The 17,843-nt window shown below is 38.1% G+C and overlaps 1 protein-coding gene across 1 annotated transcript in view; it reads right to left on the bottom strand.

Moving 5' to 3' along the window:
• Positions 1-17,843, bottom strand: part of veli (L27 and PDZ_signaling domain-containing protein veli) — a 78,292-nt gene that overhangs the window by 49,211 nt on the left and 11,238 nt on the right. Inside the window, exon 2 of the mRNA XM_067136901.2 lies at positions 14,525-14,566. Within this exon, the coding sequence (XP_066993002.1) occupies positions 14,525-14,566 (42 nt within the window). The remainder of the gene's footprint in view (positions 1-14,524; positions 14,567-17,843) is intronic.

Raw genomic sequence — 17,843 nt, 5'->3', positions numbered from 1 at the left:
TGTTTGTGCAAACTTCCATAAATTTTGTAAACACCAACTCGTACAAATGTTTATATTTATCTGTGACTGTTAAACTAGAAGATGATTTACCATAGTGTCCACAGAAATGTTCTCTCAAGTTTCCCTGACTTTCCGTGGCCTACTAAGAAAAATTTCCCTGACTTACAAAAACTGAGCGGCTAGTTAATTTGCTGAACAGCATGTTTTATAAGGAACAAAAAAGGAAATTCCAGCCTCAACCTTCCCACAGCTGGCCTAATTCTCTCTCCACTTCCTTTTTTTCAATTATTTATGGAAAAACAATTACCTGTACATTGATGAGCACTTTATATATATAAACAAATTGTTTAAAGGCAACATGTAGAACTAACATATACCTTTAACTTATAATTTCCAATGAACAAAGTACTACTAACTTATTAATAGAGTAATTCAAATATGAAAAAAAATATTTTACCACAGAAATCTATTACTTTTTCATGTGGATTTAAAGCACTCTTGAGATCAAAAGCAATTAACTTGTGTTTCTAATGCAGGTGAAAATAATGAACTGCAATCAGTCTAGGTCTATATTAAAAACAGTTTTCAAATTTGAAGACAAATCAGTCAGAGGCACCACAGGTTACGGACTTCAAAATCTTCTGAAGGTTCAACATATTGCAAAATACTTCTAAAAGCACTTAATTTTGTGTTAAATAGTGGATTCTTCACAGCTTCTCTAAGGTATTGAAGGTGTTTTTTTTTTGTTTTTTTTCAGTGTACTCTTTTTACAGATTTGTCAATGTGATCATAATTGATCAACACAGCATCCATTTTCCAACAATCCTATTGCAGTGAACTTTGTAAGGAAATGTGGTGCTTGATGTTATGTCTGTATATTTAGCATGCTGAGGAGGGCTATCTTTGTACAGAGATCTGAAAAAATTAAAAAGGTCCCAGTCAGTTTTGGAGATCCCAGTTTTCATGGCTCAATTCAGTGTATGCAAACTGCATATGTCTATATCAAGAAGAGATTTGGCCTCGGGGTTTAGCACTTGCAAATGATTTTCAAGTTTCTTAATAAAACTGAGGTTAACATTTAGCCCATCCATTGAGACTCGCAAAATATTGCCTAAAGGTAAGGAAAGACCCTGTATAAACCCATCTAACAAGTGATCTGCAGTTGCCCCACCTGAAAATACATTATTCCAATACCTTGATGCAACTTTCTGAAGATTTACATCCCTAAACCTTATACACAAGTCCAAATTGGACAAATTTGTCTTCTATAACTTGAAAACTACTGGATATATTTCCACCAAACTTCATATTTAGAATCCATCTGTCCTTGGGTAGGTTTCAGAGCAAATATTGTTTCTAAATCCCTGAACTGTCTGGGAGTTTATACAAAACCGAAACTGTGATTTTGCACTCCCTCAAAATATACACACCAAACTTAATGGAAATCTATAAGCTAGTCAGCTGGCCAGAATGTTGGTACCTCCAGACTTCAACAGCCACCACACGCTGTGGGGATACGATGAGTGCGATGAAAATGGAGACAGGCTATTTGAATGGATGGATGAAAGCGATCTTAAGCTAGTGTACGATGCAAAGGACAAAGGAACTTTCCACTCTGGTCGTTGGGAAAAAGACTATTCGCCAGATCTCTGTTTTGCCTCCCATAACCTTATGACAACTACCTCAATACAGAGACAGGTACTGAACAATTTTCCTCGGAGCCAACACAGACCCATAATCTATAGAGTTGGTCCTCAGATCCCTGTTATTAGGTCTGTACCCATACCTAGATGGAACTTCCATAAAGCTGACTGGAAGTCATATGCTTTGCACACAGATGCCAACATTAGGTGGATAGCTCCAACACCAGAAAATTACTGGAGGTTTGTTGGGCTAATAAAATCAGCTGCAAAAAGAACCACTCCTCGTGGCTATCAGAAGGATTACATACCTGGTTGGAACGAGGAAACAAGTCGCTTGTTTGCTGAATAATTAGAAGAAAACAGTCAGGAGAAAGCAACTGAACTTCTGAAATCTCTAGATAATGCTAGAAGAGAGAAGTGGATAACAGCAGTACAAGATCTCAACTTCACACACTCTAGTAGAAAAGCGTGGTCACTCATCCGTAAACTAGATCCAACTTCCACACCAATGAGGATGCAGACCTCCATAAATGTAGAAACCATAGCAAACCACCTGGTCTCTGTATCACGGGCTCCGGAGAATAAGAAATTCACAAAACAAGTTAAGTCGGAACTAAGGCAGAGAAAACAAGAAATCCAACCAAATGACCAATATTCAAGTCCATTTTCCTCAGAAGAGATACAAAATGGTCTCGACTCCCTTCATAGTGGTAAAGCTGCCGGACTTGATGGCATATTCCCAGAACTTTTAAAGAACTGTGGTCCTGCAACCAAGCGCTGGCTTGCCTCTTTCTTTATTATTGTTATGCAGTCTGGCCGACTGCCTCCGCTGTTTAAGAAAACTAAAATTATTGCTACCTTGAAACCAGGCAAGGATCCCAAATCACCCCAAAGCTACAGACCGATAGCCCTACTAAGCGTAACTTACAAGCTTCTGGAAAGATTGATTCTTAACAGGATAGCTCCTACGATTCAATGCCTCATTCTGATTGAGCAAGCTGGTTTTTGTCATGGCCGTGACTGCAGCGATCAGTTGCTTGCTCTGACTTCCTTTATAGAAAATGGATTTGAGAGGAAGAAGAAAAGTGTCTCTGTGTTCCTCGATCTTACCGCCGCCTATGACACAGTCTGGAACGAAGGCCTCCTCCTGAAACTTAGCAGAGCAATAACATGTCTCAAAATCTTCACTCTAATAAAAAATATGCTGGGAAATAGATTTTTCCAGGTTCATACAGAACATGTCAGCAGTTGTTTCCACAAACTCAACAAGGGTTTGCCACAGGGTTCAGTGCTGTCTTCAATTCTTTTCAACTTATAACCACATCTCGCAAGTTCATCTATGCAGATGACATCAACCTCACCATACAAAGAGCATACTTCAGAGAAGCTGAAGAAATCCTATCCCAGGACCTTGAGAAGATGAACGGTTATTTCACAAAGTGGCGATTGACACCTTGCCCTCTAAAGACTGAAGTAGCTACATTTCACCTCAGTAACATGAATGCAAACTACCAACCGACAATCAGGTTCAGAAATCACACACTGCGGTGTAATGCTACCCCCAAAAGCCTCGGTGTAACTTTAGATGGATCCCTAACCTACCGTCATCACCTTCAGAAACTGGCAGCTAAACTGAAAAGTCGTAACAACCTTCTGGGTAGACTAACTGGAACATCGTGGGGTGCAGATGTGAATTCACTGCGAACAACTGTTTTAGCACTAGTATATTCTTCAGCTGAATACTGTTCTGCTGTATGGCTGAATAGTTCCCATACTCGTCTGGTCGATGTCCAGCTGCGCCACTCCTGTACAGTGGTTACCCGTACTGAGCCACATTCAACCTCCTCACATCAGACGACAAAATGCTCTTTGTTAGATTATGGACTAAGGTGATGATGAACAGCTCACTTCACATCCACCAGGATGCCGAAGAAAACGCCGTTGCAAGACTGAAATCCCGGAAACCTGCCTGGAAGACGGCCAGGGAGCTAACTGACATACCTTTTAGACCTGACGAAGCATGAAAGCAAGAATGGGCCAGATTACACCCACATGGTCTAATCAACATTGATGACCCAACAGCAAAACCTCCTGGGTTCAACCTCCCACACACCATCTGGATTAGATTAAACAGGATACGCTGTGGTGTTGGAAGAACTGCTTCGACACTACACCAATGGGGCTGGTTGGAGTCTCCTTCCTGCAACTGTGGTGCTGAAGTGCAAACCATCAGCCACATTGTGAAAGAATGTCCTCTCTGAGCATTCACTGGGCCTATGGAGGAGCTACATCAAGTAACCCCTACGGCACTCATTTGGCTGGAAGGCCTTGACATCAGCTTGTGATGAAATCTCAGAACGTACGCGCGCGTGTGTGTGTGCGCGCGCGCGCGTGGTTTTTTTTACCTCCTAGTTAGTCTGTAAATACTCTATATCCATGTATTTAAATATGTTTATATTTTTCTAATAACACTTATATGTAAAATACATTTCAAACGATTGTCAAATGAAACGTCATATGCTAAATAAATAATAATAATAATAATAAATAAAAGGAAATCTACCGTCCTTAATGAAAATTAATTTCTAAACCTTCCTTTTCATGTGCATCATGTCAATAACATATTACTAAGGGAGATATCATTAATGGACCGTTTTTCGGTACACAAGTCCCACCGCACTTAACGCATGAGTGGGTGCGTGTAAAGCCTATTTCTTACAACTTGAAAACTACTGAAGATATTTGAACCAAACTATATATTTAGAATCCACCTGTCCAAGGGTAGGTTTATTTGGTGTCTGTTTGTCTGTCTTTCTATAACTTGAAAACTAATAGATATATTTCCACCAACTTCATATTTAGAATCCACCTGTCCTTTGGTAAGTTTTAGGGCAAATATTGTTTTTGAATCCCTGAATTGACTGGGGGTTTATACAAAACAGAAACCGTGATTTTGCACTCCCTCAAAATATACACAACCAAACTTAATGGAAATCTACCTGCCTTAATGGAAATTAATTTCTAAACCTTTTTTCTCATGTGCATCATTTCGATATGAGGATTAATAAGGGAGATATCATTAACAGACCATTTTTGGGTACAAGTCGCACCGGACTTAACGTAAGAGTGGGTGCGTGTAAAGCAAATTTCTTACAACTTGAAAATTACTGAAGATATTTGAACCAAACTTTATATTTGGTATGCACCTGTCCAAGGGTAGGTTTTAAGGCCAATAACATTTCAAATTTCCGGAACGGACTGGGGCTTTATAGGGAACCGAAATGGTGAGTTTACTCTCCCACAATATATAAAGTACAAGACCAACCTGACTAGAAATCGACCAAACTTGATGGAAATCCAATTCTAATTTTTTTCTCATGTGCATTTTTTTCAACAGGAGGATTAATAAGGGAGATATCATGAACGGTCGATTTCTCAGGCTAAGTCCAGCGGTCATAGCCCAAAAGGTGTTATACGTGGAGCAGATTCCTAATCTATCTATATAAATAAAATCGTAACGACCATGTGTCTGTGCATTGACTATTTTGGCAAAATTTTTGTACAGCTTTTCGTTTAAGGGGTAATAATGACATCTGCATATTTTTAGCTATAGTTTCCTGAAAGTCCTAAATTTTAACCCCCCTCACCCAAAATCAAGATTGCCTCACAATCTGCCACACGAGCTGGAAAATTGAAATTAAGCAAAATTATACGTTTTAGCCGGTAACCTACGGAAAACTTCCAAGATCTTTAAATTTTTCACTTCTTATGCCGAAGAATATAGAAATATGGAGGCAATTTAATGACGGTGCAAACCTTCGTTTTAGGGTATTTTGCAGCTAAACGGTAAGTTCCATCACAAAATGGATGGCACAATCTCTGTTCAATTTGGAGTGATCTATAACTTTGGTCCTGTGACATTTTGTCGTCTCTCTCCCTCCCTTGTAGGGTAGACTTGGCTGTATATTTTAATTGTTCGTAAATCTTGTGCTTTTTACATGTATGTTACTTAGTTTGACACACTTATAGGAAAGACAGAGTCATCGAATATGGCATACACATTGACACGACCAATGGCTATGTGCGAACCAAATTTCACAATTCTGGCTTCCAGATAGGTATGTGAAATAATGTTAAAATGTACCAAATTTCACCCCATTCAAATATCGTAACTCAATCAAACCCATAAATATGGGAGATACGAGAAAATGTTTTAGGACCAAACATGTAGAGCGACAAAGTGACGTATGAGGGTGCAAACAGTTTGTTGGTATGATCTACTGTTTACGAGTAGTAAATCTCGAAATAAAGGTTTGCACTTACAAACGTGCCCATGTTTATCTGACATCTGTATAAACATAATCGCAACGACTGTGTGTCTGTACAATGACTATTTTGGCGTAATTTTCGTACAGTTATCCGTTACAAGATATATCCCCAGTTATCCATTTCAAGTGTAATAATGACCATCTGTATATTTCTTAGCTTTGGTGTCTGTTTGTCTGTTTGATGATGTGAGTTCTTATAACTTAAAAACTACTGAATATATTTCTACCAAACTTGATATTAAGAATCCACCTGTCCTTTAGTAGGTTTTAGGGCCAATATTATTTCTGAATACCTAAATTTACTGGGGGTTTATCCAAAACCGAAATCATGATTTTGTACTCCCTCAAAATATGCACATCCGAAATTAATGGAAATCTACAATCCTTAATGGAAATCCATTTCTAAAACTTTTTTTCTCATGTGCATTTTTCAACAGGAGGATTAATAAATGAGATATCATGAACGGTCTGTTTTGCAAGTTAAGTCCAGTGGACATAGCCCAAAAGGTGTTGTACGTGGAGCAGATTCCTTATCTCATCATCTTCTTTCCAAGTATTGGGCCATGTGACCCGTTACTGTCTTGCATTTTACATTTTGCAAGACTTGAAAGCAATCAAATGTCCTTCCGACGGGTTGCTAGCCTGAAGGAAGTAAGACCATTGGTGGGGCTGCCACCTCTCAGCTAATGGACTAGCTGAAATCACAGCATTTCCTCCATAATGGATGTAATGGTTATACCGCCGTGACTCTGTCAACAGGGCTGAGAACAGGATTTTTCATCTCGGGAAGGTGAGGTTGGCCTTTGGGCAGGAGAGGTTATGTCATAATCATCATCATCATCCTTCCAAGTACTGGGCCATGTGGCCTGTTACGGTCTTGCATTTTCTTTCCATCGCTTCATTGGACGTCCTATAGATCTCTGTCCTCTTGGTTTATAGCGTAGGATCTCCTTTGATAGTCTTCCAGATTCCATCCTTTGAACATGACGTTTCCAGTTTTCTTGGTAATCATAGATGTAATTGATTACTGATTTCACATTCAGTCCCTTAAGCACATCTTCATTTCTTATACGATCCCATTTCGTACAGCCTGCTGTTCTGCGCATGAATGTAATTTCACGTGCTGTAATTCTGGAAATGTCTTGAGTTCTTATTGTCCATGCCTCACTGCCGTAGCAAAGCGTTAGTCTGGCTAAAGTGTTATAAAGACGTAAGCGAGTGTGTTTTTGGACAAGAGATGGCTTCATGATATGATTTATGATTCCTGTTGTTCTGGTAAATTTGGTTATTTTTGCAGAGATATCAATTTCCCCTTGGTAAGATAAATTGTATCCCAGATAACTGAATTTGTTGACTCTTTCCAAAATTTTATTATCTAAACAGATTTTACTTGGGATAGGGTCCTTCCCCTTAAAGGCCATTATTTTGCTCTTTTGTGGTGAAATGATCATGTCGAATTTTGAAGAGACTTTCTGGAGATTAAATACTGACCACTGAAGATCATCTTCTGATGATGCTACCAATGCAACATCTCACACCTCTGCTGATCGGTTTCCATTCAGTCTGATGATTACCTAACTTTATTGCAATAAGGTTGTTACTGTACATGTTGTATATGTTATCTATTAACTGTTGTGGGACATTATCTTCTGCTAAGATATTAAGAAGTCTGTTCCTATTAACTAGGTCAAAGGCTTTCTTAAAATCAACAAATGCTATGTGAGTTTCCAAGTTTCCAGATTGCAGCATAATCTGTCAGACGAGCAAGAAAATTGGCAAAATTACACGTTTTAGCCTGTAACAGACAGAAAACTTCCAAGATGTTTAAATTTTTCACTTTTTATCCCTGAAGAATATTGAAATATGGAGGCAATTTTAAAGATGGTATTTCGTGGGATAAACAAGAAGTCCTATCACATAAGGAATGGCACAATCTCCGTTCAATTTGGAGTGATCTTCAACCTTGGTTTTATGACTTTTTGTCGTATCCGTACCCTTACTCATTAGATACATCTCTATTTCTCAATTTTAAGTAAATTTGGAATTTTTACATGCATAATTCATACTTTCAATCACTTACAGGAAAGACAGAATCATCAAAATCTACACGAACATTGGCCCACCCAGTACCCATATGTGAGCCAAATGCTGTCACATAATTATCCGAAAAGTAATGCAATGTACGATAATCTTACACAAATTTCACCTTATTCAACGTTTCTAACTCAATCTGACCCATGAATAGATGAGATGCGAGAAAATATCATAGGACCAGCCATTTAGGCCACTAAATACTGCGTCTTATGGTACAATCCTTTGTCAATATGATGTACCGTTTAGCAGCAGTTAATCTGTAAACGAAGGTCTGCAATGTTGTAAACATGCATACACTTTCGTAAGTCGATCTATATATATTCACTGATGTCGATTTGTAGCGATCGAGAAAGGGTGTTTCTGCCACTGTAATCAGTACTCCCCACACCGACTTTGACTGGCAGTAGGAATGGGGTCCTTCTCCAACTCCTGTGTAACTGGCATTAGTAAGGAGGGCCTACCATTGTAATGAATAATTCACTTCTCGATTTAACTTGCAGAAGACAAGGAAGCATGCAATTTTGTTCAAAACTCCCCTACCCGATTGTGTTTGGCTGTAGGCTAGGGTGCCCGCCATTATAAACTAATGTACCCATCTAAAATGTGACTAGCATTAGGCATAGTGGCCTGCTATTTTAACGGAAACTCACCAACTCTGTCTGACTGGCAGTAAGCTGGCTGGCAGAAAGAAAAAGGGCCTGTCTTTATAATGATAACTGCACAACTCAATTTTGACTGGTAGTAGAGAAGTTGCCTGCCATTATAATAAAAACTCCTCAACTGTAATCTGTCTGGAAGTAGGAAAGGGGGCCTGCCATTGTAACGAAAACTCCCCAAATCGATTGCGACCGAGCAGTTGGCAATGGGGCCTGCAATTATAATGTAAACTTTCCAACTCAATTGTGAATAGCAGTAGGCAAGTGAGCCTGCCATTATCATCACAACTCCGCAACCCACACTTTACATTGGTAACAACGTATGGGGGACCTCCCCACGCTATATCTCAGATAACGCTAAGAGACGTGCAATTTTAAAACAATCTTATTTACTGCACGTACAGTATTTACTTCAATAGCTTTATACAATGTAGAATACCGTAGCGAAGCACAGGTACATTTGCTAGTATTAAATAAAATTTGGGAAGAAAATGAAATCCCCAGGTACTGGAGGCAAGGAGTGATTATTCCACTACTTAAAAAAGGTGACTGAAAGAAGTGTAACAACTATAGAGGCGTAACCTTTCTATCTCATGGGTTAAAAATATATGAGACCATCCTGGAGAGAAAAATTAGAAAATTTGTTGAACCTAAACTTGAGGAAGAACAACATGGATTTAGAGCAAACAGATCAATGCTAGACTTCATTTTTTCGTAAAGAATGTTCTTTGAAAAATACTGGGATAAGAATAGAATGGATATACAGTTGAACCTGAGTTATACATATATCAAGAGGAAGAGAAAAAACTACTTGTAACTCAGAATTACTTAGAAATCAGACTCACACAATACATATTTACTGAAAAACCAATGGAATAGACCTAGAGGTGTAAATCCTTGCAAATAATAATTACATTAAGGCAGAAAATATTATTTTGAACTTGGTCCAGCCTTAAAGAAATCAGATAGTTTGGCTTGTTTCACTTTTCTTGCATTAAGAGTATAAACTTCCTTTTGCAAACTTAGTAATGAATTCAAAGCATTTTCACTACAACTTTTTGCACTGATGTAACGCCTACAAACATCAATTCACTCAGTTCAGGGTGTTTCAAGATTCAAGTCGTTATCTCCACCTCCATCACTGTCGCTATAGCTTGTAGCTGGTCTATCACCACCGCGTTGTTGGCATACATCAGCAATACTCTCTTCATCTGGTAGTTCTCCACATACAGCCAGATTATCATCGAAATACACAAAAATATCGAAATCTACACCCTTCGGTTGCGTTAGCTCATTGCCAGACAAAACTTCGTCCCCACAATCATCATTAGAGGCAGCCTGCTCTAGTAAGACACCAGCTTTGCGGAAACAGTTGCTGATTGTGGAGGATGACACCTGCTTCCAGGCAGCCGAAATAAAGTCCATGGCTTGTAGCAAATTAATGGAGAGAGGTTAATTTCCTGCATCACTTAGTGTTATTAAATGTTGAACCAGAATTTTTCTATAATGCACTTTGAAATTTGCAATGATGCCCAAATCAAGCGGTTGTAGAACACTGGTACAGTTAGGAGAGAAAAATTCCACTTGGACATTCTCCAGAACGATTTGAGGTAGGTGTGCTGCACATCTACCCATAAGAAGGATCTTCTTCTATTTCTTTTTCATTTTAATGTCCAGTTTTTTCAACCACTGTTCCATTAGAAGCATAGTCATCCAAGAATTTCTGTTGGATTCATATTCCGTAGGTTTTGTTTTATCACCCTTAAAACACCTTGGATTCTTTGATTTTCCTATCACAAGTGGACGAAGTTTGTCAGATCCATCTGCATTGGTGGCGAAAAGTACTGTTACACGAATTTTACTATTCTTCCCTCCACGGCATGAGTCACCTTTTTCAGCTAATGTTTTATTAGGAAGGAGATTGTAGAATAGGCCGGTCTCATCACAACTGTAAATGTTTGGAGGCTGATAATCGCAGAACCTCTTCTTTCCAGTGTTGCACCGGACGTCGTCTGCAGCTTTTGAGTCACCGCAAATTGTTCTCCCTGTGATTCCATGATGATCTTTAAATCCTTGCAACCATCCTGATGAAGCTTTGAAATCAGCAGTGATACTCATCATTTTAGCTAAATCTATCGCCTTTGCCTTCAGCATGTTGCCACTAACTGGTAGAGCTGCAGCCCGCTTTTGCTGGAACCATGTGAAAATTGCTTTCTCCAAATCTACGTACCTTCCTTCTTGCTGACGGCTGCGCTTTGCTGATTTTGAACCCACTATTAAGAACTCGTCCAAAATAGCGTTTCTTCTCCCGATAACTGTACATAGCGTGGTATAAGCAATCCCTAAGTCTGAAGCAATTTAAATTCTTGTTTTGTGTGGATTAGCGTCCACTTCTCACATAAATTTTACTTTTTCATCTAGGCTATTACTTTTTCTTTTTTTGTTCTCCTTGGCTAATCAAAAGGAACTGAATGACAAAACTACTGTTCAACAGTAAACACCAGATACCGGCATCATGGACATTTTAGTTCTCCGTTGTTCCCACGAAAGAAATTCTCATATTCAAACAAATTTACTGTATTTTCTTTTGTTTCCACACCGAAACCGCCCACTTTGCTTGTAATGTATCTTAATCTTTGGCGGCATTGTGAAGGTCAAAAACAATAAAGGTAGAGGAGGAGCGAGATAGCGAAAGGGACTCGCTCGGTTGGCCAGTAAGTAAGGATCAACAATGTCACTCGGCGAAACTCTGTGTTCTGTTTCAGCACCGAAACCTGACCTCTCAACTTCCATCTATACCCACAAAGAGGAAACTTCGTAAATACAGTAGTTTCTTTTAAGATAGCATGTGCTCATTAGAATTACGCAAAACTCAGTTATATTTCACTGATACTTGATACGTATAACAGCAAATTACGTATAAACGGATTACGTATAAATAAGAATTAACATGCTTTTAAATTACATTTGCCAGGACCAAAAGGAAATTTCGTACAAATACGAATTACGCTGAACAGAGTTACGTATAAAGCAGGTTCAACTGTAGTTGGATATTGTGAAAGCATATGATCATGTACCACATAAGCACATATGGGAATGTCTGAGATGTAAAGAAGTACCAGATGAGATTATAGTTCAAGTAAAACAACTATATCGAGAGAAAAAGAGCAGTGTGCAAATTCAAGGAGGCAGGTCAAACTGTTTTGAAACTAAGAGCAGAGTCCACAACGAACTTGCCTATCAACACTTCTCTTCATTACTATGAATGGATGAGGTTATAAAAGCAGTGAAAATGAAGAATCAGACAACAAATGCACTTGTATGTGTTCATGATGTTATGCTATGGGATGAGACAGAAGCAGAAGTTCAAGCTAAACTAGATATTGGCAAGAAGAATTTACAAGAATGGGAATGATCATCAACCGAACTAAAACAGTCGGTTTAGTAATGAGCTGAAATCCTGAAACAGTCCACCTGCGAGTGCAAAGTGAAGAAGTAGACATTATCAATAACTTCAAATACTTAGGGAGCTTCATTTCTTCTGACAATACCATAAACCACGAAATAGGCAATAGAATACAAGCTGCATCAAAATTCTACTACTCCGTTCGTCAATTACTTTGGGATGACTCACTTCCCCACGCTTGCAAGTTAAAAGTAGATTCAAAAAACCAAATGAAAGCCTTCAGAGCTTACGCAAGCCCAGATATTGGCAGTGAACACAATATGGTTATTGGAGAGCAACAGCTACAGTTAAAACAACTGAAAAGAAAAATGGAAGGGGAATATGTGTCATAGTAAAACTTAAATTCAATGTACAAAAGACATTTATAGAAAAGTTCAAGGAAAGAATTATGTCACAACAACTAGGAGATATAGAAATGAAATGGGAAAATATAAACATATAAACACCAATCTACTAAATCCTGATCAGTAAACAGTTGAAAAAAACAGACAGCAAAACAGGAAAGACTGGATGATAGATCAAATTACTGATATGAATGAGAAAAGGAGCCGAAAAAAGCAGTGAGAAAGAAGAAGATAGAATGGAATATAGGAAAATAAGGAACAAGATAATACAGAAAAGTAAAACAGGCCAAAGAACTACTGTAGGCTATATACGCGAATAATCCCCGCATATTTTTATCAAAATCTGGAGGCAAGAAATTAGGGTGTGAATTTTTATTAGCGTCAAGGTTGGCAAAACGCTCCCGGCTTACCTAGGTTTCAATGTTGGCATTAGTTCACCACTAGCAAGAAAATAAACATCTGATGACTGAAACAAAATTCACAAACTATTATGAATATCTACAAAACTATGAGAAGTTGCTATGATAGCAAACATGTAGCACTGTGTGGGCTGTGGCATCATTCTTCTGTAGCACGTCAGTTGAAGTGAATCATGCATTTGAGATGTCATAAAAATGTTTTTGTTACACGTTACCGAATCATCAGCCTTGTCCCATGTGCCTCCAAGATTTTAGGAGGCATTCTTCTAGGAAGAATTGAAGGAACAGTGAAGAAGATACTTACTCGAGTTCAGGAAATGAAGAGCTACCCAAGAAGCAATTATGTCTCTTCAATTAATATTGGAGAAGCAAATACAAAAAAGACATTGCTTTGGTAGAACTAGAAAAGGCCTTCGATAAAGTGTAGAGGTGCCTGTTGCTTAGTATGCTAAAGGCAGTAGGAGTAAAGTATAAGGACAGGAAATTGATATGGAACCTGTACAAAGAAAAGAAAGCAGTAGTGAGATGTGAAAATTAACCAAGGAGTAAGTCAGGGGCGTTCACTCTCACCTATCCTGTTCAGTAGACGAATTCAGCAAAGTTGAGAAAAATCAGAGGGGTGAAGGTAAAAGGAGGAACAGTGCGCATGCTACAATTTGCAGATGACATCACAGTCCTGGAAGAAAGTGAAGAGAAGCTAACATCAATGATGGACGAAATAGCCATCCTGCAACTTAATAAGGCAAAAACCAAGATCCCTGTTGCAAGTAGGAATGGGACAAAGGGTGATATAATTTTGAAATGATAGGTTCTGAATGATGTCAAAGAATTTGACTACCTTGATAGTAAGATATTTTATGGTATAGCAAAAGAGAGATGTGATAAGCACGATAAACACTAAACTGTCAGCCTTCAACATAAAGAAAGGATTCTTCACCTCAAGAAATATCAACAGGTTGATATGAAAACAGCCAGGACATTCTTTTTTTTTTAGAGTATAATACTATATGGGAGTGAGGCACAGACCACTGGAGGGTACAAAAAGAGAAGGACTGAAGCAATTTAATTATGGTTATCAAAGGATGCTCAAAATTTCAGGAATTAACAGCGACAAACATCTAAGTCATGCAGAGAGCGAAGTAGGTACCAGGCTTGTGGAAAGCAATAAAATAAGGAAAAGATACACATATTTTAAGACATAACAGACTGTTACACACAATACTGGAAGGCTCTGCGGAAGGAACTAACACTAGAGGCAGACCCAGGAGGGAGTACATCAATAAGAGTTTGGAAGACTTAGGCTGCCAGATCTTCACAAGGCTGAAAAGACTGGCTAAAAGTCGCACAACATGGAAAACTGCTGCCAAACAATCTTAGGACTGTTCAGAGCATAAGTTTCTAAAACAATTATTTAGCTGAAAATGTTCAACACTGAAAGAATCAAAAGAAATATTTTGTACACTGAAATCATGATCTCTAAAAGGAGAGGAAAAATAACAAAGATAGAGAAAAAAGAAAAATATATATGAGTTGCAAGCAAAAAAGTTTAAATATAAAGCATAAAATATACAAACTCTTTTGAAGTTTTTCCAAGAGTTCAACTGCTCGCTTGACATCTGAAACAAAAAGAAAGAAAAATTACCCCTTCATTACAATGTATGATAATTTAAACTAATATTCTTTTACAGGCAGAATTTTCAAACTATGCAACAAAAGCAGAATGAGTACATGGTAATATTTATACTGCTTTTGGGTAATCACTACTTAGCCTGAGCCATGCCATATAAAATAGGTCAATAAACAAAAATAAAAGGAACAAAGATGATAACATTCAAAGTATAACAACAGATGACTAAAGCTCAAATACCGTAAATCCACCAACTACCGTATATGACATGTAATTTGAAGAATTTTTACTTGCCTTGATTCACGCATTAAATAAAATTATGGACGATTTCACTGAGTTTAACAGACGAGAGCATGATTTAGGTTAATGAACTTTGTCACATGCAAACTATTCCACTAATTCACCTTGAAGTTCTAAAAAGAAGTAGGCCTATAGAATGACACACCAGTTAAAATCATTATATACCGTATATATAAAAGGCTAAGGCTTCATATGTTAACACATATTTCTAAGAGCTCTAGATGACCAATTTTAACAGTTTTATGCCATTCCAATGTTCTGGCCAAGTCGATTCAAAAGAAAAAATTCTTGAAGCGGCAGATATCTTGGTCATATTTACTGGAAAAATGGGAAAACTCAACTCTTTAACTGTTAAAAATATTGACTTGGGGCCTTTTTTATTTAATCCCTGGACTCAGAAAACTAGAGATGTTTTGTGTCAAAACTTAAATCACATTAACTTTAGCACAGACTTTTCTAAAAATTTTTGCTAGTAGTTTAACAATGCACTAACACATCACAAAAGTTTTTGGTGTCACAAGGATGGGAAAGGGCTAAGATTGGAAAGGTAGCTGCCGTGGCCTTAATTAAGATAGAGCCCCATTATTTGCCTGGTGTGAAAATGGGAAACCACGAAAAACCATCTTCAGGACTGCCGACAGTGGGATTCGAACCTATCACCTCCTGAATGCAAGCTCACAGCTACAGGACCCTAACTGCATGGCTAACTTGCTTGGTACTTTTCTAAAAACCATCTTGAATTGATAACGGCTGATTAGAACCAAATGCTGATGTCAATTGGCAGTGGAACTGAGAATCACTAAGGCCAAGTGATGTAACAGCAGATGTTTGTAATGTAACATCACATGATTGTGATAAAACAGTAGGTATATTAGGAGCATTATCTTGAGTCTATATGGTTTGAGCTGTGCCCACAGAATGCAATTTGTATGAATTTTAGTTTAAAGAACTAAGAAACAACAAAAGGCCAAAGGTAAAAAGTGATGTACCATATATTATTTTAAAATTGGAAAAATGGAATAGGAAAAAGCAGGGGATCCACTTCTCTTTCTGAATTGGGAAAGCCTACAAAAACCTGTGAATTGTTATTTTTCAGTTAAAGAAATTGCAAATAACTTTCTTTTCAAAGGCCCATTCTATTTTTCTGTGAAAAGTTTCCGACATTCTAGCCAGTGCTGTCACACAGGTGGACTGGGAAAGTGCTTGCCATTTTCCAGAGTGGCGGGAATAGAGTGGGTGGTCAGGCAGATCAGCAAACACGGTTAGTGATAAGCATATGGAATTAATTCAGTTTATGAATGGAGTTCTTGTTCAGCGAAAGTTATAAGTAGGGAGCGGATTTTTATGTAATTACATATTTTTTTGCGTAAGTTTTAACGCAAGTTACGAAGTTCATTATTCCTATTGTGCATCCCCAAGTGTAAAAACTGAATCTTATTTCACATAAAAACACATATTTTCACATTTTTTAAATGTAAATACATATTTTAAGAAAATCTATAATAAGCACATAAATCGGCAATATTTGTTGATCAATAAAATTTAAAATGCTTCTGTGTTATAAAACAATGCTCATATTTTCATTTTACGATTACGGTATTGTTTTTAACAGTGTATTTAACATAATGTATCTGAATGTTTTGGCTATTTATGGACTTCTCTCCATAAGTTCTAAAACTTGCTGGTCACTGGCTACGTCGTTACATTTAGACAGCGATTTGATTTGCTGCACAAGATGTTTCCTTGCAAGATGTCATTCCAACTCTTTATGAGTCAGCCCTCTCGGGTTTTGTTTATAGAATATCAGCGAAAGGCAATCGCGGTGAGATAAGGTGACGTAATTCCGTTACGACATGGGAGACTCGGAAGAATATTGCCCCACCATTAGGTAGTGGAATTTCATCACTCTTAAGAGTAAGGTTAGCTGTTCGGGTCCATATATCATTCCCGTGGTCCTGTGATTTTGTATGGATTTATAAGAAATATTTCCTTCAGTGTCCGCTGCTATTCTTTTTATTGAAACAGTGATTCACCGTAAATACGTGTGTCGTAACCTGCAAAATAATGCCAAAAGAGAAGTCGAGTACAAGGTTGCGTCTTCAACAATATGTAGTGGAATTTAAAAGCATTTTCACTACCGATGGAAAAGTATTATTTTGGCAACCGTGTGGTAAAACAGTACGTGCAGATCAACGTTCTCAAGTAATCCAGCATTTGTCTGGAAATAAGCATACTGCGGCTGCTTCGCGTGTGCGTTCGCGACAATTACTCATAGCTGAACCAGCTACTTCAAATGCAGGCCCATCTAAATATTCCCAGTATTATTTAGATGTGTGCAGACATGGCCGCCCGCAGGATCTTTTCCAGGGGGGGGGCACATTAACAATTTTCTTGAATATAAAAACCAATATAACGTCAGCAACATTAAATTGTTTACAGAAACTTCCAGTTATAACATATGCTAGATGACTGTCAGTAATTTCAGTTTATGAAATAATCTGGTATGATATTAAACAACTGAACATCAACATATTTAGAATTCCAGGGGGGGGCGAGTGCCCCCCCTTGCCCCCCCTTGCGGGCGCCCATGTGTGCAGAGCATTTGTTTGCGCCGACATTCCTCTTGGTAAAATAAATAATCCGGGACTGAGAAATTTCCTAACAAGGTACATTAATTTTGAGCCTCCAGACAAATCCACATTAAGGAAAAACTATCTACCAAAATGTTACGAAGAAACTTTACAGAGAATTCGGGCAGTATGTGATAGCGAAAAACTGTGGGTGAGCATTGACGAAACCACTGATTCAAGTGGCAGAAAAGTAGGAAATGTTGTAGTTGGTGTGTTGAAGAATGACAAAACTGCTTGCGAATATTCTTATTTGCTAGCGTGTAAAGAAATGCTTGCTGCAAACCATGTCTGTAGCTAGGTTATTCAATGAAGCCATGCACTTACTTTGGCCAAAAG

The sequence above is a fragment of the Anabrus simplex genome, chromosome 1 (assembly GCF_040414725.1).
Source record: "Anabrus simplex isolate iqAnaSimp1 chromosome 1, ASM4041472v1, whole genome shotgun sequence".
NCBI classification, from domain to species: Eukaryota; Metazoa; Arthropoda; class Insecta; order Orthoptera; family Tettigoniidae; genus Anabrus; species Anabrus simplex.
This window is presented reverse-complemented; position numbering and strand designations above follow the sequence as displayed.